The sequence below is a fragment of the Tinamus guttatus genome, unplaced genomic scaffold, assembly GCF_059628265.1.
Source record: "Tinamus guttatus ecotype Peru unplaced genomic scaffold, ASM5962826v1 Tinamus_guttatus_pri_ptg001392l, whole genome shotgun sequence".
Lineage (NCBI taxonomy): Eukaryota > Metazoa > Chordata > Aves > Tinamiformes > Tinamidae > Tinamus > Tinamus guttatus.
In genome coordinates this window covers 3,601-26,122 of record NW_028289926.1, presented here as the reverse complement: position 1 = coordinate 26,122, position 22,522 = coordinate 3,601, and the positions used below count along the sequence as shown (strand labels likewise).

The window sequence follows — 22,522 nt, the reverse complement described above, 5'->3', positions numbered from 1 at the left end:
TGGGGACATTGTGGTGGTGGCCCCATGGATGTTCTCATGAGGGTTCTCCAGCCTACAGTGTCCCCAGGGCGTCCCCATGAGATTGGGGACGTCATTGGGGTGTCCCCACACCAAGAGGGACATCCTTGGGGTGTCCCCAAGGTGTCCCCATGATCTTGGGGACATTATGGTGGTGGCCCCATGGATGTTCTCATGAGGGTTCTCCAGCCTACACTGTCTCCAGGGTGTCCCCGTGACATTGGGGACGTCATTGGGGTGTCCCCAGACCATTGGGGACATCACTGGGGTGTCCCCAAGGTGTCCCCATGATGTTGGGGACATTGTGGTGGTGGCTCCGTGGATGTTCTCATGAGGGTTCTCCAGCCCACAGTGTCCCCAGGGTGTCCCCATGAGATTGGGGACGTCATTGGGGTGTCCCCACACCATTAGGGACATCATTGGGGTCTCCCCAAGGTGTCCCCATGACATTGGGGACATCATGGGGGTGTCCCAGGGGTCCCAATGACGTTGGGGACATCATGGTGGTGGCCCCATGCATGTTCTCATGGGGGTTCCCCAGCCCACACTGTCCCCAGAGTGTCCCCATGACATTAGGGACATCACTGGAGTGTCCCCATGATATTAGGATGTCATTGGGGCGTCCCCAGGGGGTCCCCATAGCGTTGGGGACATCTTTGGGGGTCCCCATGGTGTCCCCATGGGGGTTCTCCAGTGTGTCCCCAAGGTGTCTCCATGACATTGGGGACATCATGGTGGTGGCCCCATGGATGTTCTCATGAGGGTTCTCCAGTGTGTCCCCAAGGTGTCCCCAAGGTGTCCCCATGACGTTGGGGACATCATGGTGGTGGCCCCATGGATGTTCTCATGGGGGTTCCCCAGCCCAGAGCACCCCCAAGTCCCCAAGTCCCCCCAGTGTCCCCACATCCCCCCGCACCCCCACATCCCCCCAGTGTCCCCAGTGTCCCCAATGTCCCCGCGCTGTCCCCAACGTCCCCAACGTCCCCACCTTGATGCAGGGCAGGATCTGCCCCATGATGACGGCCTCGCGGCACTCGGGCGCCAGGTTCTCGCAGAACTCTGGGGACACCAGGGAGGTGACACCGGTGAGCGGGGGAGGTGACACCGGTGACACGCGGGGGTGACGCGGGGTGACGCGCGCTGACCTTTGACCTTGTGCGAGGCGGCCGCGCGCACCTCGGCCTCGCAGTCCTTCATGAGGTTCTGGAAGGCCGGGACCAGGTCGCTCTTGGTGATCTCGGGGCCCACGGCGCGTTGGAGCTGGGGACATTGGGGACATTGGGGACATTGCGGTGGCCCCCGTGTCCCCCCTCTGTGTCCCCATGTCCCCCAATGTGTTCTCATGTCCCTAATGTGTCTCCATGTCCCCAGTGTTCCCAATGTGTCCCCATGTCCCCAATGTTCCTCCATGGTGATCTCGGGGCCCACGGCCCGTTGCAGCTGGGGACATTTGGGACATTGGGGACACCGCGGTGGCCCCCGTGTCCCCATTCTGTGTCCCCATGTCCCCCCAAGTGCGTCCCTATGTCCCCAGTGTCCCTGGTGTCCCTCCATGGTGATCTCGGGGCCCACGGCCCGTTGCAGCTGGGGACATTGGGGACATCGTGGTGGCCCCTGCGTCCCCACTCTGTGTCCCCATATCCCCAGCGTGTCCCCAATGTGTCCCCTTGTCCCCAATGTGTCCCCATGTCCCCAACGTGTCCCCAACATGTCCCCAATGTCCCCAGTGTGTACCCAATGTGTCCCTAATGTCCCCAACGTGTCCCCATGTCCCCAACGTGTCCCCGTTCCCCGGGGTTTCTCGGCGTCCCCGTTCTCCCCGTCACGTCCCCGTGTCCCCCCCGTGTCCCCGCTGTCCCCTGTCACCTCGGTGAACTTGTCGGCCACCATGTAGCGCCCGTGTCCCTGTGTCCCCATGTCCCCAACGTGTCCCCATGTCCCCAACGTGTCCCCGTTCCCCGGGGTTTCTCGGCGCCCCCGTTCCCCCCGTCACCTCCCCGTGTCCCCCCGGTGTCCCCATTGTCCCCTGTCACCTCGGTGAACTTGTCGGCCACCATGTAGCGCCCGTGTCCCTGTGTCCCCATGTCCCCAACGTGTCCCCAACGTGTCCCTGTGTCCCCAATGTCCCCAACGTGTCCCCGTTCCCCGGGGTTTCTCGGCGCCCCCGTTCCCCCCGTCACCTCCCCGTGTCCCCCCAATGTCCCCATTGTCCCCTGTCACCTCGGTGAACTTGTCGGCCACCATGTAGCACACGTGTCCCTGTGTCTCCATGTCCCCAACGTGTCCCCATGTCCCCAACGTGTCCCCAGAGTCCCCCAAGTGTCCCCAGCGTGTCCCCAATGTGTCCCCATGTCCCCAGTGTGTCCCCGTGTCCTGGGGTTTCTCGGCGTCCCCGTTCCCCCCGTCATGTCCCCATGTCCCCAACGTGTCCCCAATGTCCCCAACGTGTCCCCATGTCCCCAATGTCCCCAACGTGTCCCCGTTTCCCGGGGTTTCTTGGCGCCCCCGTTCTCCCCGTGTCCCCAACGTGTCCCCCCGGTGTCCCCATTGTCCCCTGTCACCTCGGTGAACTTATCGGCCACCATGTAGCGCCCGTGTCCCTGTGTCCCCATGTCCCCAACGTGTCCCCGCTTCCCGGGGTTTCTCGGCGCCCCCGTTCTCCCCGTGTCCCCAACGTGTCCCCCCGGTGTCCCCATTGTCCCCTGTCACCTCGGTGAACTTATCGGCCACCATGTAGCGCCCGTGTCCCTGTGTCCCCATGTCCCCAATGTGTCCCCATGTCCCCAACATGTCCCCATATCCCCAATGTGTCCCCATGTCCCCAGGGTGTTCCCAGTGTCCCCCACGTGTCCCCAATGTGTCCCCATGTCCCCAACGTGTCCCCATTCCCCGGGGTTTCTCGGCGCCCCCGTTCTCCCCGTCACCTCCCCGTGTCCCCCCGGTGTCCCCATTGTCCCCTGTCACCTCGGTGAACTTGTCGGCCACCATGTAGCGCCCGTGTCCCTGTGTCTCCATGTCCCCAACGTGTCCCCATGTCCCCAACGTGTCCTCGGGGCCCCCCTCGTGTCCCCAGCGTGTTCCCAGTGTCCCTCACGTGTCCCCAACGTGTCCCCATGTCCCCAATGTGTCCCCGTTTCCCGGGGTTTCTCGGCGCCCCCGTTCTCCCCGTGTCCCCAACGTGTCCCCCCCGTGTCCCCAGTGTCCCCTGTCACCTCGGTGAACTTGTCGGCCACCATGTAGCGCACGCGCCAGGACTTGTCCTCGGCCGCCCCGCGCAGCGTGGGCAGCACCAGCCCCTCCAGCTCCTCCGGCGGCAGCAGCTGCGCGATGGAGACGCAGGCCTCGACGGCCAGGAGGCGGACGGAGTCCTGGGGGACAACGGGGACATGGGGACAACGGGGGACATGGGGACAACGGGAACATGGGGACAATGGGGGGGACATGGGGGGACATGGGGACAACGGGGACATGGGGGGACATTTAGGGGACATGGGGACAACGGGGGGACATGGGGACAACGGGGGGACAACGGGGGAGACATGGGGACAATGGGGGGACAACGGGGACATGGGGGGACAAGGGGGACACAGGGACGGAGGGGACAGTGGGGACACGGGGGGGACATGGGGACAACGGGGGAACATGGGGACAACGGGGAACATGGGGGACATGGGGACAATGGGGGGGACATGGGGACAACGGGGGAACAACGGGGACACGGGGGGACATGGGGACAATGGGGGGGACATGGGGGACACGGGGACGGAGGGGACAGTGGGGACACGGGGGACAACGGGGGGACAACGGGGACATGGGGACATCGGGACAATGGGGGGACGTGGGGGGAACGGGGGGGACATGGGGGGACACGGGGGACACAGGGACGGAGGGGACAGCGGGAACACGGGGGGACAACGGGGGGGGACATGGGGGACACGGGGGACATGGGGGGACAACGGGGGGGACATGGGGGACACAGGGGACATGGGGGGACATGGGGGGACACAGGGGACACGGGGGGACAACGGGGGGGACATGGGGGACACAGGGGACATGGGGGGACATGGGGGGACACAGGGGACACGGGGGGACAACGGGGGGGACATGGGGGGAACGGAGGGACACGGGGGGACACAGGGGGGACACGGGGGACAAGGGGGGACAAGGGGGGACAAGGGGGGACACGGGGACACAGGGGGACAGCAGGGACACGGGGGACATGGGGGGGGACACAGGGGACAAGGGGGACACGGGGATGGAGGGAACATGGGGGACAACAGGGACACGGGGGGACATGGGGACGTTGGGGACAAGGGGGACAAGGGGGGACAACGGAGACATGGGGACACGGGGGACAACGGGGACACAGGGTGGGACAACAGGGACACGGGGGGACACGGGGACGGAGGGACAACAGGGGACATGAGGGACAATGGGGACACGGTGGGGACACAGGGTGACATGAGGGGACACAGGGTCACAGGGGGGACCACAAGGGACAAGAAGGAGCAAGGGGACACAGGGACAATGGGGACACAGGGACAACGGGGACACGGGGGGACAGAGGGGGTGACGTTGGCTGGGGGGCCCAACGTCCCCAATGTCCCCAGCGGGTCCCCGCTGTCCCCAGAGCCGCCCAGGGTCCCCAGAAGGAGCCAGCGGCGCCACAAGGTGCCAGCTCTGTCCCCATGTCCCCACGTTGTCCCCATGTCATTGTCACCTGTTCATCCGCGGCCAGGCTGGCGAACATGGGGATGACGTCCCCGTGTCCCCACACTGTCCCCATGTCCCCATTGTCCCCATGTCATTGTCACCTGCTCATCCGCGGCCAGGCTGGCGAACATAGGGATGATGTCCCCGTGTCCCCACACTGTCCCCATGTGTCCCCATGTCATTGTCACCTGCTCGTCCGCGGCCAGGCTGGCGAACATGGGGATGATGTCCCCGTGTCCCCATGTCCCCACATTGTCCCCATGTCATTGTCACCTGCTCGTCCGCGGCCAGGCTGGCGAACATGGGGATGATGTCCCCGTGTCCCCACACTGTCCCCATGTCCCCATGTCATTGTCACCTGCTCGTCCGCGGCCAGGCTGGCGAACATGGGGATGATGTCCCCATGTCCCCACATTGTCCCCATGTCATTGTCACCTGCTCATCCGCGGCTAGGCTGGCGAACATGGGGATGATGTCCCCGTGTCCCCACACTGTCCCCACACTGTCCCCATGTCATTGTCACCTGCTCGTCCGCGGCCAGGCTGGCGAACATGGGGATGATGTCCCCGTGTCCCCACACTGTCCCCATGTCATTGTCACCTGCTCGTCCGCGGCCAGGCTGGCGAACATGGGGATGATGTCCCCGTGTCCCCACACTGTCCCCATTGTCCCCATGTCATTGTCACCTGCTCGTCCGCGGCCAGGCTGGCGAACATGGGGATGATGTCCCCGTGTCCCCACACTGTCCCCATTGTCCCCATGTCATTGTCACCTGCTCGTCCGCGGCCAGGCTGGCGAACATGGGGATGATGTCCCCGTGTCCCCACACTGTCCCCATGTCCCCATGTCATTGTCACCTGCTCGTCGGCGGCCAGGCTGGCGAACATGGGGATGATGTCCCCGTGTCCCCACACTGTCCCCACATTGTCCCCATGTCATTGTCACCTGCTCGTCCGCGGCCAGGCTGGCGAACATGGGGATGATGTCCCCCTTGACGTGCTCCAGCTCCAGCACCCGCGCGAACTCGCCCAGCTTGGAGGCGGCCGCGCGACGGACCATGGGGGTGTCATCGGAGCAGAGCGTGCGGAAGTACCTGTGGGGACACGAGGGGACACAAGGTGACACGTGGGGACATGAGGGGACACCTATGGGACACCTATGGGACATGGGCACCATGGGGGTGTCATCGGAGCAGAGCGTGCGGAAGGACCTGTGGGGACACGAGGGGACACAAGGTGACACGTGGGGACATGAGGGGACACCTATGGGACACCTATGGGACATGGGCACCATGGGGGTGTCATCGGAGCAGAGCGTCCGGAAGTACCTGTGGGGACACGAGGGGACACAAGGTGACACGTGGGGACATGAGGGGACACCTATGGGACACCTATGGGACATGGGCACCATGGGGGTGTCATCGGAGCAGAGCGTGCGGAAGGACCTGTGGGGACATGGGGACACGTGGGGACACCTATGGGACACGTGGGGACTCCTATGGGACACGTGGGGACTCCTATGGGACACCTATGGGACACGTGGGGACACCTATGGGACACGTGGGGACACCTATGGGACACGGGCACCATGGGGGTGTCATCGGAGCAGAGCGTGTGGAAGTACCTGTGGGGACACGAGGTGACACAAGGTGACACGTGGGGACACGAGGGGACACCTATGGGACACCTATGGGACATGGGCACCATGGGGGTGTCATCGGAGCAGCGCGTCCGGAAGCACCTGTGGGGACATGGGGACATGTGGGGACACCTATGGGACACGTGGAGACTCCTATGGGACACCTATGGGACACGTGGGGACACCTATGGGACATGAGGGGACTCCTATGGGACACAGGGACCATGGGGGTGTCATCGGAGCAGAGCATCCGGAAGTACCTGTGGGGACATGGGGACACGTGGGGACACGTGGGGACACCTATGGGACACCTATGGGACACGGGCACCATGGGGGTGTCATCAGAGCAGCGCGTGCAGAAGGACCTGTGGGGACATGGGGACATGTGGGGACACCTATGGGACACGTGGGGACACCTATGGGACACGGGCACCATGGGGGTGTCATCGGAGTAGAGCGTCCGGAAGTACCTGTGGGGACATGGGGACACGTGGGGACACCTATGGGACACCTATGGGACACCTATGGGACACGTGGGGACACCTATGGGACATGAGGGGACACCTATGGGACACCTATGGGACACGGGCACCTTGGGGGTGTCATCGGAGCAGAGCGTCCGGAAGTACCTGTGGGGACATGGGGACACGTGGGGACATGAGGGGACACCTATGGGACACCTATGGGACATGGGGACCATGGGGGTGTCATCGGAGCAGAGCGTGTGGAAGGACCTGTGGGGACAGCAAGGGACATGGGGACACAGGGGGACACCTATGGGACATGTGGGGACACGTGGGGACACCTGGGGACACCTATGGGACACGTGGGGACACCTATGGGACACCTATGGGACACGTGGGGACACGTGGGGACACCTATGGGACACGGGGACCATGGGGGTGTCATCGGAGCAGAGCGTGCGGAAGTACCTGTGGGGACAGGAGGGGACACAAGGTGACACGTGGGGACATGAGGGGACACCTATGGGACACCTATGGGACACCTATGGGACATGGGCACCATGGGGGTGTCATCGGAGCAGAGCGTGCGAAAGTACCTGTGGGGACAGCAAGGGACATGGGGACACGGGGACACCTATAGGACACCTATGGGACATGAAGGGACACCTGGGGACACCTATGGGACACGGGGACCATGGGGGTGTCATCGGAGCAGAGCGTGTGGAAGGACCTGTGGGGACAGCAAGGGACATGGGGACACGGGGACACCTATGGGACACCTATGGGACACGTGGGGACACCTATGGGACACGAGGGGACACCTATGGGACACGAGGGGACACATGGGGACACCTATGGGACACCTATGGGACACGTGGGGACACCTATGGGACACGTGGGGACACGTGGGGACACCTATGGGACACGAGGGGACACCTATGGGACACATGGGGACACCTATGGGACACGAGGGGACACCTATGGGACACCTATGGGACATGTGGGGACACCTATGGGACACGTGGAGACACGTGGGGACACCTATGGGACACCTATGGGACACGGGCACCATGGGGGTGTCATCGGAGCACAGCGTGCGGAAGTACCTGTGGGGACATGGGGACACGTGGGGACACGTGGGGACACGAGGGGACACCTATGGGACACCTATGGGACATGGGGACCATGGGGGTGTCATCGGAGCAGCGCGTGCGGAAGGACCTGTGGGGACATGGGGACATGTAGGGACACCTATGGGACACGTGAGGACACCTATGGGACACGGGCACCATGGGGGTGTCATCGGAGTAGAGCGTCCGGAAGTACCTGTGGGGACATGGGGACACGTGGGGACACCTATGGGACACCTATGGGACACCTATGGGACACCTATGGGACACGTGGGGACACCTGGGGACACCTATGGGACATGGGCACCATGGGGGTGTCATCGGAGCAGAGCGTGTGGAAGTACCTGTGGGGACATGGGGACATGTGGGGACACCTATGGGACACGAGGGGACACCTATGGGACACATATGGGACACCTATGGGACATGAGGGGACTCCTATGGGACACAGGGACCATGGGGGTGTCATCGGAGCAGAGCGTGCGGAAGTACCTGTGGGGACATGGGGACACGTGGGGACTCCTATGGGACACCTATGGGACATGAGGGGACACCTATGGGACATGGGGACCATGGGGGTGTCATCGGAGCAGAGCGTCCGGAAGCACCTGTGGGGACATGGGGACATGAGGGGACACCTATGGGACACGAGGGGACACCTATGGGACACCTATGGGACATGTGGGGACACCTATGGGACACGTGGAGACACGTGGGGACACCTATGGGACACCTATGGGACACAGGGACCATGGGGGTGTCATCGGAGCACAGCGTGCGGAAGTACCTGTGGGGACATGGGGACACGTGGGGACACGAGGGGACACCTATGGGACACCTATGGGACACGGGGACCATGGGGGTGTCATCGGAGCAGAGCGTGTGGAAGGACCTGTGGGGACATGGGGACATGAGGGGACACCTATGGGACACGTGGGGACACCTGGGGACACCTATGGGACACAGGGACCATGGGGGTGTCATTGGAGCAGAGCGTGCAGAAGGACCTGTGGGGACACCAGGGGACATGGGGACACCTATGGGAAACGTGGGGACACCTATGGGACACCTACGGGACACGTGGAAACACCTATGGGACACGTGGGGACACCTATGGGACACCTATGGGACACGGGCACCATGGGGGTGTCATCGGAGCAGAGCGTGCAGAAGGACCTGTGGGGACACGGGGACACGTGGGGACATGAGAGGACACGAGGGGACACCTATGGGACATGAGGGGACACGAGGGGACATGACGGGACACCTATGGGACACCTATGGGACATGGACACCATGGGGGTGTCATCGGAGCAGAGCGTGCAGAAGGACCTGTGGGGACATGGGGACACGTGGGGACACGTGGGGACACCTATGGGACACGAGGGGACATGTGGGGATCCTTATTTGACATTTGGGGACACGAGTGTCACTCACTGGCACAGCTCAGCCTTGACGGGGAGGGGGACATGCACAGATAGGGGGACGCTTGGGGACACTGTAACCCCCATAGGGACATGTGGTGATTCTTGGGGACACTGGAGCCCCCCCTAGGAACACATGGGAACCCTTGGGGACACTTGGGGACCCTTGGGGACATGTGGGGACATTGGGGCCACTCACTGTCACAGCTCGGCCTTGACGGGCACCAACAGGGGCGAGTAGGGAGCCCCTTGGGGACACTTGGGGACACTGTAGCCCCTCATAAGAATACATGGAGACTCTTAGGGATGTGTGGGGCCCCTTGGGGACCCTTGGGGACATTTGGGGACACTCACTGTCGCAGCTCGGCCTTGACGAGCACCAACACAGGTGAGTAGGGAGCCCCTTGGGGACACTATAGCCCCCCATGGGGACACTTGGGGACACTGTAGCCCCCCATGGGAACACGTAGGGACCCTTGGGGACACGTGGGGACCCTTGGGGACACGTGGGGACACTCGGGGACATTCAAGGTCACTCACTGCCGCAGCTCGGCCTTGACGGGCGCCGACACGGGTGAGCAGGGAGCCCCTTGGGGACACCTGGGGACACTGTAGCCCCCCATAGGAACACGTAGGGACCCTTGGGGACATTTGGGGACACTCGGGGACATGTGGGGCCACTCACTGTCACAGCTCGGCCTTCACGGGTGCCAACACGTGTGGGTAGGGAGCCCCTTGGGGACACTTGGGGACATTGCAGCCCCCCTTGGGGACACTGTATCCCCCCATAGGAACACGTAGGGACCCTTGGGGACATTTGGGGACACTTGGGGACATGTGGGGCCACTCACTGCCGCAGCTCGGCCTTGACGGGCGCCAACAGGGGCGAGTAGGGAGCCCCTTGGGGACACTTGGTGCTATCATAGGCCCTCATAGCCGCCCATAGGGACACTTGGGGACCCTGTAGCCCCCCATGGGGACCCTTGGGGACACGTGGGGACCCTTGGGGACATTTGGGGAAACTCACTGCCCCAGCTCGGCCTTGACAGGCGCCAACACAGGTGAGCAGGGAGCCCCTTGGGGACACTTGGGGACACTGTAGCCTCTCATAGGAACACATGGGGCCCCTTGGGGACATGTGGGGACACTCGGGGACATTCAAGGTCACTCACTGTCGCAGCTCGGCCTTGACGGGCACCAACACACGTGGGCAGGGAGCCCCTTGGGGACACTCAGCGCTATCACAGCCCCTGATAGCCACCCATAGGGACACGTGGGGACCCTTGGGGACATGTGGGGACACTTGGGGACATTTGGGGACACTCACTGTCGCAGCTCGGCCTTGACGGGCGCCGACACGCGGGGGTAGGGAGCCCCTTGGGGACACTCAGCTCTATCATAGCCCCTCACAACTGCCCATAGGGACACATGGGGACACTGTAGCCCCCCATGGGGACCCTTGGGGACATGTGGGGACCCTTGGGGACATTCAAGGTCACTCACTGTCGCAGCTCGACCTTGACGGGTGCCGACACGCGGGGGTAGGGAGCCCCTTGGGGACACTTGGGGACACTACAGCCTCTCATAGGAACACATGGGGACACTGTAGCCCCCCATAGGAACACGTGGGGACCCTTGGGGCCCCTTGGGGACATTTGGGGACACTCGGGGACATTCAAGGTCACTCACTGTCGCAGCTCGGCCTTGACGGGCGCCGACACGGGCGGGTAGGGAGCCCCTTGGGGACACTTGGGGACACTGTAGCCCCCCATGGGAACACGTAGGGACCCTTGGGGACACGTGGGGACATGTGGGGCCCCTTAGGGACATTCGGGGACATTCAAGGTCACTCACTGCCGCAGCTCGGCCTTGATGGGCACCAACAGGGGCGGGTAGGGAGCCCCTTGGGGACACCTGGGGACACTTGGGGACACTCAGCTCTATCATATGCCCTCATAGCCACCCATAGGAACACGTGGGGACATTGGGGATATGTGGGGACCCTTGGGGACATTCAGGGCCACTCAGTGTTGCAGCTCGGCCTTGACGGGCACCAACAGGGGCGAGTAAGGAGCCCCTTGGGGACACTATAGCCCCCCTTGGGGACCCTGTAGCCCCCCATGCGGACACATGGAGATCCTTGGGGACCCCTGGGGACAGTTGGGGACCCTTGGGGACATTCAAGGTCACTCACTGTCGCAGCTCGGCCTTGATGGGCACCAACAGGGGCGAGTAGGGAGCCCCTTGGGGACACTCAGCTCTATCACAGCCCCTCAGAGCCTCCCATAGGGACGAGTGGGGACCCTTGGGGACACGTGGGGACACTCGGGGACATTCAAGGTCACTCACTGGCGCAGCTCGGCCTTGACGGGCGCTAACAGGGGCGAGTAGGGAGCCCCTTGGGGACACTATAGCCCCCCTTGGGGACACATGGGGACACTGTAGCCCCCCATGGGGACCCTTGGGGACACTTGGGGACATTTGGGGACATTGTCGGTCACTCACTGTCGCAGCTCGGCCTTGACGGGCACCAACACGTGTGGGCAGGGAGCCCCTTGGGGACACTGTAGCCGCCCATGGGGACACTGCAGCCCCCCATAGGAACACATGGGACCCTTGGGGACACTTGGGGACCCTTGGGGACATTCAAGGTCACTCACTGTCGCAGCTCGGCCTTGACGGGCGCCGACACGCGGGGGTAGCAGACCCCGAAGAGGCCGCACGCCGACGTGCGCGACGTGAACCAGTCGCCCCCCGCCAGGCGCTTGACCAGGGGCACGAAGTGGCCCTCGAGCGCGGGCGGCGAGTGCTCCTGCGACACGGCGCGCAGCGACTCCACCGCCTTGTCCCGCACCACCGTCTCCTCCACCGTGGCCAGCGACTCCAGCGGCGGCTGCGGGGAGAAACAGTGAAAAAACGGGGAAAAACGGTGAAAAAACGGCGAGAAACGGTGAAAAAACGGTGAAAAACGGCCCCAGACAACCCCAGAATGGCCCTAGAGACCCAGATCTGCCCTGAGGTCCTTCATTGTGGGCAGCGACTCCAGCGCCTTGTCCCGCACCAGCGTCTGCTGCACCGTGGCCAGCGACTCCAGCGGCGGCTGCGGGGGTGAAAAATGGAGAAAAAACGGTGAAAAACGGTGAAAAAACGGTAAAAAACGGTGAAGGAACGGTGAAAAACGGCCCCAGATAACCCCGGAACGGCCCTAGAGACCCAGATCTGCCCTTAGGTCCTTCACTGTGGGCAGCGACTCCAGCGCCTTGTCCTGCACCAGCGTCTGCTGCACCGTGGCCAGCGACTCCAGCGGCGGCTGCGGGGAGAAACAGTGAAAAAAACGTGAAAAACGGTGAAAAAACGGCGAAAAACGGTGAAAAAATGGTGAAAAACGGCCCCAGACAACCCCAGAAGGGCCCTAGAGACCCAGATCTGTCCACCGTGGGCAGCGACTCCAGCGGCGGCTGCGGGGGAGAAAACGGGGAGAAAACGGCGAGAAACGGTGAAAAAACGGCGAAAAACGGTGAAAAAATGGTGAAGAAACGGTGAAAAACGGTGAAAAAATGGTGAAAAACGGCCCCAGACAACCCCAGAAGGGCCCTAGAGACCCCGATCTGTCCACTGTGGGCAGCGACTCCACCGCCTTGTCCCGCACCAGCGTCTGCTGCACCGTGGGCAGCGACTCCAGCGGCGGCTGCGGGGGTGAAAAACGGAGAAAAAACGGTGAAAAACGGTGAAAAAACGGCGAGAAACGGTGAAAAAATGGTGAAAAACGGTGAAGGAACGGTGAAAAACGGCCCCAGGTAACTCCGGAACGGCCCTAGAGACCCTGATCTGTCCACTGTGGGCAGCGACTCCAGCGCCTTGTCCCGCACCAGCGTCTGCTGCACCGTGGGCAGCGACTCCAGCGGCGGCTGCGGGGGTGAAAAATGGAGAAAAAACGGTGAAAAACGGTGAAAGAACGGCGAAAAACGGTGAAGGAACGGTGAAAAACGGCCCCAGACAACCCCGGAACGGCCCTAGAGACCCAGATCTGCCCTAAGGTCCTTCACTGTGGGCAGCGACTCCAGCAGTGGCTGCGGGGAGAAAACGGGGAGAAACGGGGAAAAACGGTGAAAAAACGGGGAAAAACGGTGAAAAAATGGGGAGAAATGGTGAAGGAACGGTGAAAAACGGCCCCAGACAACCCTGGAAGGGCCCTAGAGACCCAGATCTGCCCTAAGGTCCTTCACTGTGGGCAGCGACTCCAGCGCCTTGTCCCGCACCAGCGTCTGCTGCACCGTGGGCAGCGACTCCAGCGGCGGCTGCGGGGGGAAAACGGGGAAAAACGGTGAAAAAACGGGGAAAAACGGTGAAGGAACGGTGAAAAACGGCCCCAGACAACCCCGGAACGGCCCTAGAGACCCAGATCTGCCCCAGGATCCTCCACTGTGATCTGGGAATCCAGGAGCAGCTGCGGGGGGAAAACGGGGAGAAACGGTGAAGTAACGGGGAGAAACGGTGAAAGAACGGTGAAAAACGGTGAAAAAATGGTGAAAAACGGCCCCAAACAACCCCAGAACGGCCCTAGAGACCCAGATCTGCCCTAAGGTCCTTCACTGTGGGCAGCGACTCCACCGCCTTGTCCCGCACCAGCGTCTGCTGCACCGTGGCCAGCGACTCCAGCGGCGGCTGCGGGGAGAAAACGGGGAAAAACAGTGAAAAAACGGGGAAAAAACGGGGGAAAACGGTGAAAAAACGGCGAGAAACGGTGAAGGAACGGTGAAAAACGGCCCCAGACAACCCCAGAACGGCCCTAATGACCCAGATCTGTCCACTGTGGGCAGCGACTCCACCGCCTTGTCCCGCACCACCGTCTGCTGCACCGTGGCCAGCGACTCCAGCGGCGGCTGCGGGGAGACGAAACAGTGAGAAAACGGTGAAAAAACGGGGAAAAACGGTGAAGGAACGGTGAAAAACGGTGAAAGAACGGGGAGAAACGGCCCCAGACAACCCCAGAAGGGCCCTAGAGACCCAGATCTGCCCCAGGGTCCTTCACTGTGGGCAGCAACTCCAGCGGCAGCTGTGGGGGGAAAACGGGGAAAAAACGGGGAAAAAACGGGGAGAAACGGTGAAGGAACGGTGAAAAACGGTGAAGAAACGGTGAAAAACGGTCCCAGATAACCCTGGAAGGACCCTAGAGACCCAGATCTGCCCTAGGGTCCTTCACTGTGACCAGAGACTCCAGCGGCAGCTGCGGGGGGAGAAAATAGCGAAAAAAATGGTTAAAATGGTGAAAAAAACGGTGAAAAACGGTGAAGAAACGGTGAAAAACGGTCCCAGACAACCCCAGAAGGGCCCTAGAGACCCAGATCTGCCCCAGGGTCCTTCACTGTGGGCAGCGACTCCAGCGGCGGCTGCGGGGGGAGAAAACGGGGAAAAACGGTGAAAAAACGGGGGAAAACGGTGAAAAAACGGTGAAAAACGGCGAAGGAACGGTGAAAAACGGTGAAGAAACGGTGAAAAACGGTCCCGGACAACCCCAGAAGGGCCCTAGAAACCCAGATCTGCCCTAAGGTCCTTCACTGTGACCTGGGAATCCAGCAGCGGCTGCAGGGGGAAAACGGGGCGAAAATGGGGAGAAACAGTGAAGAAACGGGGAGAAACGGTGAAAAAACGGGGAAGAAACGGTGAAAAACGGTGAAGGAACGGTGAAAAACGGTCCCGGACAACCCCGGAACGGCCCTAGAGACCCAGATCTGCCCCAGGATCCTCCACCGTGACCTGGGAATCCAGCAGCGGCTGCGGGGGGAAAACGGGGAGAAAACGGTGAAAAAATGGTGAAAAACGGTGAAGGAATGGTGAAAAACGGTGAAGGAACGGTGAAAAACGGCCCCAGACAACCCCGGAACGGCCCTAGAGACCCAGATCTGCCCTAAGGTCCTTCACTGTGGGCAGCGACTCCATCGGCAGCTGTGGGGGGAAAACGGGGAGAAACGGGGAAAAACGGTGAAAAAACGGTGAAAAATGGTGAAAAAATGGGGAGAAACGGCGAAGAAACGGTGAAAAACGGTGAAGAAACGGTCCTAGAGACCCAGATCTGCCCCAGGATCCTCCACTGTGGCCTGGGAATCCAGTGGAGGCTGCGGGGACGAAACAGGGAGAAATGGGGAAGGAACGGGGAGAAACGGTGAAGAAACGATGAAAATGAGTGAGGAAATGGTGAAAAACGGTGAAAAAACGGGGAAAAACGGCCCAAAAAAACCCTGGAATGACCCTAGAGACCCAGATCTGCCCCAGGACCCTCCACTGTGGCCTGGGAATCCAGCGGGAGGAGAAAATGGGGAGAAAACTGCGAAAAAACGGGGGGAAACGGGGCAGAAACGAGGGAAAAATGGCCAAAACAGGGCGAAACGTGAAAGAAACGAGGAAGAAAAGGGCAAAAATGAGGAGAAATGGTGAAAAACTGGGGGAAATGTGGAAGAAATGTTGGGAAAATCGGGGAAAGAGGGGGAAGGAGGGCAGGGGAGCGCGGTGGCCGCAACGTCCCCATGTCCCCACATTGTCCCCATGTCCCCACATTGTCCCCATGTTCTGTGTCCCCACAATGTCCCCATGTCCCCACATTGTCCCCATGATGTCCCTGTGTCCCCACGATGTCCCCACATTGTCCCCGTGTCCCCGCATTGTCCCCATATCCCCACATTGTCCCCATGTCCCCATGTCCCCACGTCCCCATGATGTCTCTGTGTCCCCACGATGTCCCCGCATTGTCCCCATGTCCCCGCATTGTCCCCATGTCCCCACGCTGTCCCCATGTCCCCACATTGTCCCCATGTCCCCACGATGTCCCCACGCTGTCCCCATGTCCCCAATGTCCCCATGTCCTCACCAGCAGGCAGTGCACGAACTCGGGGCCACCCACGAGCGCCGTGAACGTCCCCATGTCCCTGCATTGTCCCCATGTCCTGTGTCCCCACGATGTCCCCACGCTGTCCCCACGTCCCCAATGTCCCCACATTGTCCCCAATGTCCCCATGTCCTCACCAGCAGGCAGTGCACGAACTCGGGGCCGCCCACGAGCGCCGTGAACGTCCCCATGTCCCCACGATGTCCCCATGTCCCCACATTGTCCCCGTGTCCTGTGTCCCCACGCTGTCCCCACGATGTCCCCATGTCCCCACGATGTCCCCAATGTCCCCATGTCCTCACCAGCAGGCAGTGCACGAACTCGGGGCCACCCACGAGCGCCGTGAACGTCCCCATGTCCCCACGATGTCCCCATGTCCCCACATTGTCCCCGTGTCCCCACGATGTCCCCACGCTGTCCCCATGTCCCCACAATGTCCCCAATGTCCCCATGTCCTCACCAGCAGGCAGTGCACGAACTCGGGGCCGCCCACGAGCGCCCGTGAACGTCCCCATGTCCCCACATTGTCCCCATGTCCTGTGTCCCCACAATGTCCCCAATGTCCCCACATTGTCCCCATGTCCTGTGTCCCCACGATGTCCCCACGCTGTCCCCATGTCCCCATGATGTCCCCAATGTCCCCAATGTCCCCATGTCCTCACCAGCAGGCAGTGCACGAACTCGGGGCCACCCCACGAGCGCCGTGAACGTCCCCATGTCCCCGCATTGTCCCCATGTCCCCACATTGTCCCCGTGTCCTGTGTCCCCACGATGTCCCCAATGTCCCCATGTCCTGTGTCCCCACAATGTCCCCACGCTGTCCCCATGTCCCCAATGTCCCCACAATGTCCTCACCAGCAGGCAGTACACGAACTCAGGGCCGCCCACGAGCGCCATGAACGTCCCCATGTCCCCACAATGTCCCCATGTCCCCACATTGTCCCCATGTCCCCATGTCCCCACGATGTCCCCAATGTCCCCACATTGTCCCCAATGTCCCCACAATGTCCTCACCAGCAGGCAATGCACGAACTCGGGGCCGCCCACGAGCGCCGTGAACGTCCCCAGCTGCTCGGCCAGCGCCAGCAGGACCTCGTCCTCGTCGTAGATGGTGTCTGGGGACAGCCGAGAGCCACCGTGTCCCCAACAGGGCCATGGTGTCCCCAACGGGGCCACCGTGTCCCCAACAGGGCCGTCGTGTCCCCAACAGGGCTGCTGGGTCCCCTCCCGCGGCCACAGGTCCCTCCGTGTCCCCCCATGTCCCTCAATGTCCCCCAATGTCCCTCAATGTCCCCCCATGTCTCTGTGTATCCCATGTTCCTCAATATCCCCTCAGTGTCCCCCAATGTCCCCCCATGTCCCCTCACATCCCCGTGTCCCCATGTCCCTCAACGTCCCCCCATATCCCTCAACGTCCCCCCATGGCCCTCAACGTCCCCCCATGTCCCCTCACATCCCTCCATGTCCCTCAATGTCCCTCCATGTCCCCCAGTGTCTCCCCAAATCCTTCCATATCCCTCAATGTCCCCATGTCCCTCCATGTCCCGCCATGTCCCCAATGTCCCCTCACATCCTCCCATGTCCCTCAATGTCCCCCCATGTCCCTCAATGTCCCCCCATATTCCTCAATGTCCCCTCATGTCCCCCAATGGCCCCCCATGTCCCCTCACATCCCCGTGTCCCCATGGCCCTCAACGTCCCCCCATGTCCCCCCATATCCCCCCGTGTCCCCCATGTCCCCTCACATCCCTTGTCCCCCCATGTCCCTCCATATCCCCCGGGGTCTCCCCATGTCCCTCCGCGTCCCACCATGTCCCCAATGTCCCCTCACATCCTCCCATGTCCCCCAACGTCCCCCCATGTCCCTCAAGGTCCCCCCGTGTCCCCCCATGTCTCTGTATATCCCCCCATATTCTTCAATGTCCCCTCATGTCCCTCAATGTCCCCCCGTGTCCCCATGTCCCTCAATGTCCCCCCGTGTCCCCCCATGTCCCTCAATGTCCCCTCATGTCCCTCAATGGCCCCCCGTGTCCCCCCATGTCCCTCAATGTCCCCCACATCCCCCCGTGTCCCCCCATGTCTCTGTAAATCCCCCCATGCTCCTCAATGTCCCCTCATGTCCCCTAATGTCCCTCCATGTCCCCGTGTCCCTCAATGTCCCCCCATGTCCCTCCATATCCCCCGGGGTCTCCCCATGTCCCTCCGCGTCCCGTCATGTCCCCAGTGTCCCCTCACATCCCCCCATGTCCCCCCATGTCCCTCAATGTCCCCATGTCCCCTCACATCCCTCCATATCCCCCCGTGTCCCCATGTCCCCCGTCCTCCCGTGTCCCTCCATATCCCCCAGTGTCCCCATGTCCCCAATGTCCCCCCATATCCCCCTGTGTCTCCATGTCCCCGCATGTCCCTCCATATCCCCCTGTGTCCCCATGTCCCTCCCTGTCCCATTTCCTCCTTTCCCCATTGTCCCCAATGTCTCCCCATGTCCCCAATGTCCCTCAATGTCCTCTCGTGTCCCCCCATGTCCCTCACTGTCCCATTGCCACCAATGTCCCTCCATGTGCCCCATGTCCCCTTTTCCCATATCCCCCTGTCCCCAATGTCCCCCCATGTCCCCCAACGTCCTCAATGTCCCCCATGTCCCTCCACGTCCCCCATGTCCCGGTGTCCCCATTGTCCCCCTGTGTCCCTCCATGTCCCCCCGTATCCCCATTGTCCCCATGTCCCTCCATGTCCCCTCTGTCCACACTGTCCCCCATGTCCCCAATGTCTCCCCATGTCCCCAATGTCCCCCCCATATCCCCCAACGTACTCAATGTCCCCCATGTCCCCAATATCCCCATGTCTCCAGTGTCCTCCATGTCCCCTCGTGTCCCCCCATGTCCCCTCGTGTCCCCAGCGTCCTCCATGTCCCCTCGTGTCCCCACGTCTCCATTGTCTTCCATGTCCCCCCGGGTCCCCTCGTGTCCCCAGTGTCCTCCATGTCCCTCCCATGTCCCCCCATGTCCCCCTCATATCCCCCAATGTCCCCAATGTTCCCCTCATGTCCCCCAACGTCCCCCCATGTCCCCCACTTTCTCATGTCTCCAATGTCCATGTCCCAAATGTCTCCCCGTGACCCCAATGTCCCCCCATGTCCCCAATGTCCCCAATGTCCCCCCATGTCCCCCACATCCCCAATGTCTCCCCATGTCCCCTTGTGTCCCCCATGTCCCCCGTGTCCCCCATGTCCCCAGTGTCACCTGTGAGGAAGGGCAGCAGCTCGCTGCGGGTCCTCTCCACGCCCAAGGCCAGCGCGATGGTCGACAGCTTCTTGATGCTGTTCAGCCGCAGCTGGGGGAAAAAAAACACACATCAACCCCAAATTGGGCCAAAAAAAACCCGAAACGGGCAAAAAAAAACGCCCCAAATGGGTAAAAATCCCCCCGCTCGCCGCCCATTGGCTGCCGCGCGCTGGGCCCGCCCCCGCGGCGCGTCCTCATTGGCCGCCCGCGGGGGGCGCCGCCCCCGCCGCCGGGGGGCGCCGCGGAGCAGGGGGGCGCCGCTGAAGCCCCGCCCCGCGGCCAATCAGCGCGGCGGGCGGGGGTAAACGGACAGCACCGGCAGCCAATCAGCGGCCGCGTGTAGTCGCCGCAACAAGGCGGGCGAGCTCGGGGGGGCTCGGAACCACTCGGGGGGACTCGGAACCACTCGGGGGGGCTCGGAGGGACTCGGGACCACTCGGGGCTCCTCGGCGGGAGCTCGGGGGGGATTCGGGGCCGCTCGGGGGCTCCTCGGAACCGCTCGGGGCCGCTCGGGTTCGTGGTACCTCCCCGGGTTCGGAGGGACTCGGGGCCACTCGGGACGAGCTCGGGGGGGGACTCGGGTTCGCTCGGGAGGGCTCGGGGCCGCCCGGGTTCGTGGTACCTCCCCGGGTTCGGGTGTCCTCGGCACCGCTCGGGGGCGGCTCCTCGGAACCGCTCGGAACCGCCTGGGTTCGCGGTATCTCCTCGGGTTCGGAGGGGCTCGGGGCCGCTCGGGGGGGCTCGGGTCCACTAGGGGGGGGTTCGGAGGGGCTCGGGGGCTCCTCGGAATCGCTCGGAACCGCTCGGGTTCGCGGCATCTCCCCGGGTTCGGAGGGGGGGCTCGGGCCACTCGGCGGGGATTCGGGGCCGCTCGGGGGCGGCTCCTCGGAACCGCTCGGAACCGCTCGGAACCGCTCGGAACCGCTCGGAGCCGCCCGGGTTCGTGGTATCTCCCCGGGTTCGGAGGGGCTCGGGGCCGCTGGGGGGGTTCGGAGGGGTTCGGGGCTGCTCGGGGGCTCCTCGGAACCGCTCGGGTTCGCGGTATCTCCTCGGGTTCGGAGGAGCTCGGGGCCGCTCGGGGAGGTTCGGGAGGACTCGGGACCGCTCGGGGGGGTTCGGAGGGGCTCGGGGCCGCTCGGGGGCTCCTCGGAACCGCTCGGAGCCGCCCGGGTTCGTGGTACCTCCCCGGGTTCGGAGGGGCTCGGGGACGCTCGGGGGGGTTCGGGAGGACTCGGGACCACTCGGGGGGCTTCGGGGAGTCTCGGGACCACTCGGGGGGGTTCGGGGGTTCTCGGGGGGACTCGGAACCGCTCGGAGCCGCCCGGGTTCGCGGTATCACCCCGGATTCGGAGGGGCTCGGGGCCGCTCGGGTGGATTCGGGGGAACTCGGGTGGATTCGGGGGGGGTTCGGGAGGACTCGGGGCCGCTCGGGGGCGTTCGGGGGTTCTCGGGGCCGCTCGGGGGGGGGGCTCGGGTGTCCTCGGGGGCGGCTCCCGGCGGCTCCGCGGCTTCGGAGCCGCTCGGGGCCTCCCCGCAGCCTCCCGGGGCTCCTCAGCATCGCTCGTGCCGGCCCCGCGGGGCTCCCCGACACCTCCCCGGGTCGCGGCCCCTCGCCCCCCGGTACCTGCACGTCCTCGTTGCGCAGCTCGTCGATGAGCACCGCGATGGGGTAGAGCGAGTCGTCCCCGTCCGCCGCCGCCATCTTGCCCGCGCCCTCACTGAGCCGCCGCCGCCGCCGCACGGGGCCGCCCCGGCCGCCGCCGCTGCCGCAGGGGCGGTGCCGCGCGCTCATTGGCTGCCGCCGCCGGCGGCGCCGCGCTCATTGGCCACCGCGGGAAGGCCCGCCCCCCCGCGCGCTGATTGGATGGGGGCGCTGAGGCGGCTTCCGGCGGCCGCGGTCGCCCGGCTGGGGGCTGCGTTTTGGGGCGGATTCTGCCCGGTTTGGGGCGAATTTCGCCCCTTTTGGGACAAACTACGACCCCTTTGGGCAGATTCCGCCCGGTTTGAGCAGATTCCGCCCAGTTTTGAACGAATTCCGCGTATATAGGGCAGATTCCCCCCAGCTTGGGGGGATTTCCGCCCATTTTAGGGCGAATTCCGCCCATTTTAGGGCGAATTCTGCCCAGTTTGGGTCTCTCTGCCGCTCCGGGCGCCATTTTCCAGCAAAACCAAAACCAGGCGGGTACCAAAACGGGGTAAAAGGGGGTAAAAAGGGAAGGCGGGGGGTGGAGGCCGCATCCGCAAGCCCCGCCCCCAGCCATTAGCCCCGCCCCTTCCACATAAGCCCCGCCCCGATGTGTCCCACCCACCCAAGCCCAGCCCCCACTTCGAACCACGCCCCCTTCACCCAAGCCCCGCCCCGGGGGTTGACCACGCCCACAGTCATCGCCCACCCCCCAGGTTCTGGGCCCCGCCCCTCTCTGCCTAAGCCCCGCCCCTTCACAACACCCCGCCCCTTTAACCCCGCCCATCCACCCAAGCCCCGCCCCAACCCCACCCCATCCAGCAAGCCCCACCCCCCACCAATAGCCCCGCCCACCCAAGCCCCGCCCTCCAACCCCGCCCCATCCAGCAAGCCCCACCCCCAATAACCCCGCCCACCCAAGCCCCGCCCTCCAACCACACCCCATCAGGCAAGCTCCACCCCACCAATAGCCCCGCCCACCCAAGCCCCGCCCTCCAACCCCGCCCCATCCAGCAAGCCCCACCCCCACCACTAACCCCACCCATCCAGCAAGCCCCGCCCTCACCAATAACCCCACCCCCACAAGCCCCGCCCCCACCCCAAATCCTCCCCACACCCCTCCCTCCACCCCACCCCCTTAAGCCCCACCCCTTAAGCCCCCCCACCCCCTAGGCTCCGCCCACACAAGCGACTCCAAGGCGATTTATTTAAGCCCCTCCCACCCTTAGGCTCCGCCCACACGGACACGCGAGTGACTCCAAGGCAATTTATTGGCAGCGCCCC

The 22,522-nt window shown here is 63.5% G+C and overlaps 1 protein-coding gene across 1 annotated transcript in view; it reads right to left on the bottom strand.

Moving 5' to 3' along the window:
• Positions 1–21,259, bottom strand: part of LOC148590369 (uncharacterized) — a 55,109-nt gene extending 33,850 nt beyond the window's left edge. Inside the window, exons 1-8 of the mRNA XM_088539109.1 lie at positions 21,179–21,259; positions 19,513–19,603; positions 17,285–17,385; positions 12,048–12,280; positions 5,677–5,824; positions 3,231–3,386; positions 1,164–1,278; positions 1,007–1,077 (exon numbers count right to left, since the gene is read on the bottom strand). Of these exons, the coding sequence (XP_088395235.1) occupies positions 1,007–1,077; positions 1,164–1,278; positions 3,231–3,386; positions 5,677–5,824; positions 12,048–12,280; positions 17,285–17,385; positions 19,513–19,603; positions 21,179–21,256 (993 nt within the window). The 5' untranslated portion in view covers positions 21,257–21,259. The remainder of the gene's footprint in view (positions 1–1,006; positions 1,078–1,163; positions 1,279–3,230; positions 3,387–5,676; positions 5,825–12,047; positions 12,281–17,284; positions 17,386–19,512; positions 19,604–21,178) is intronic.
• Positions 21,260–22,522: the final 1,263 nt, after the last annotated feature.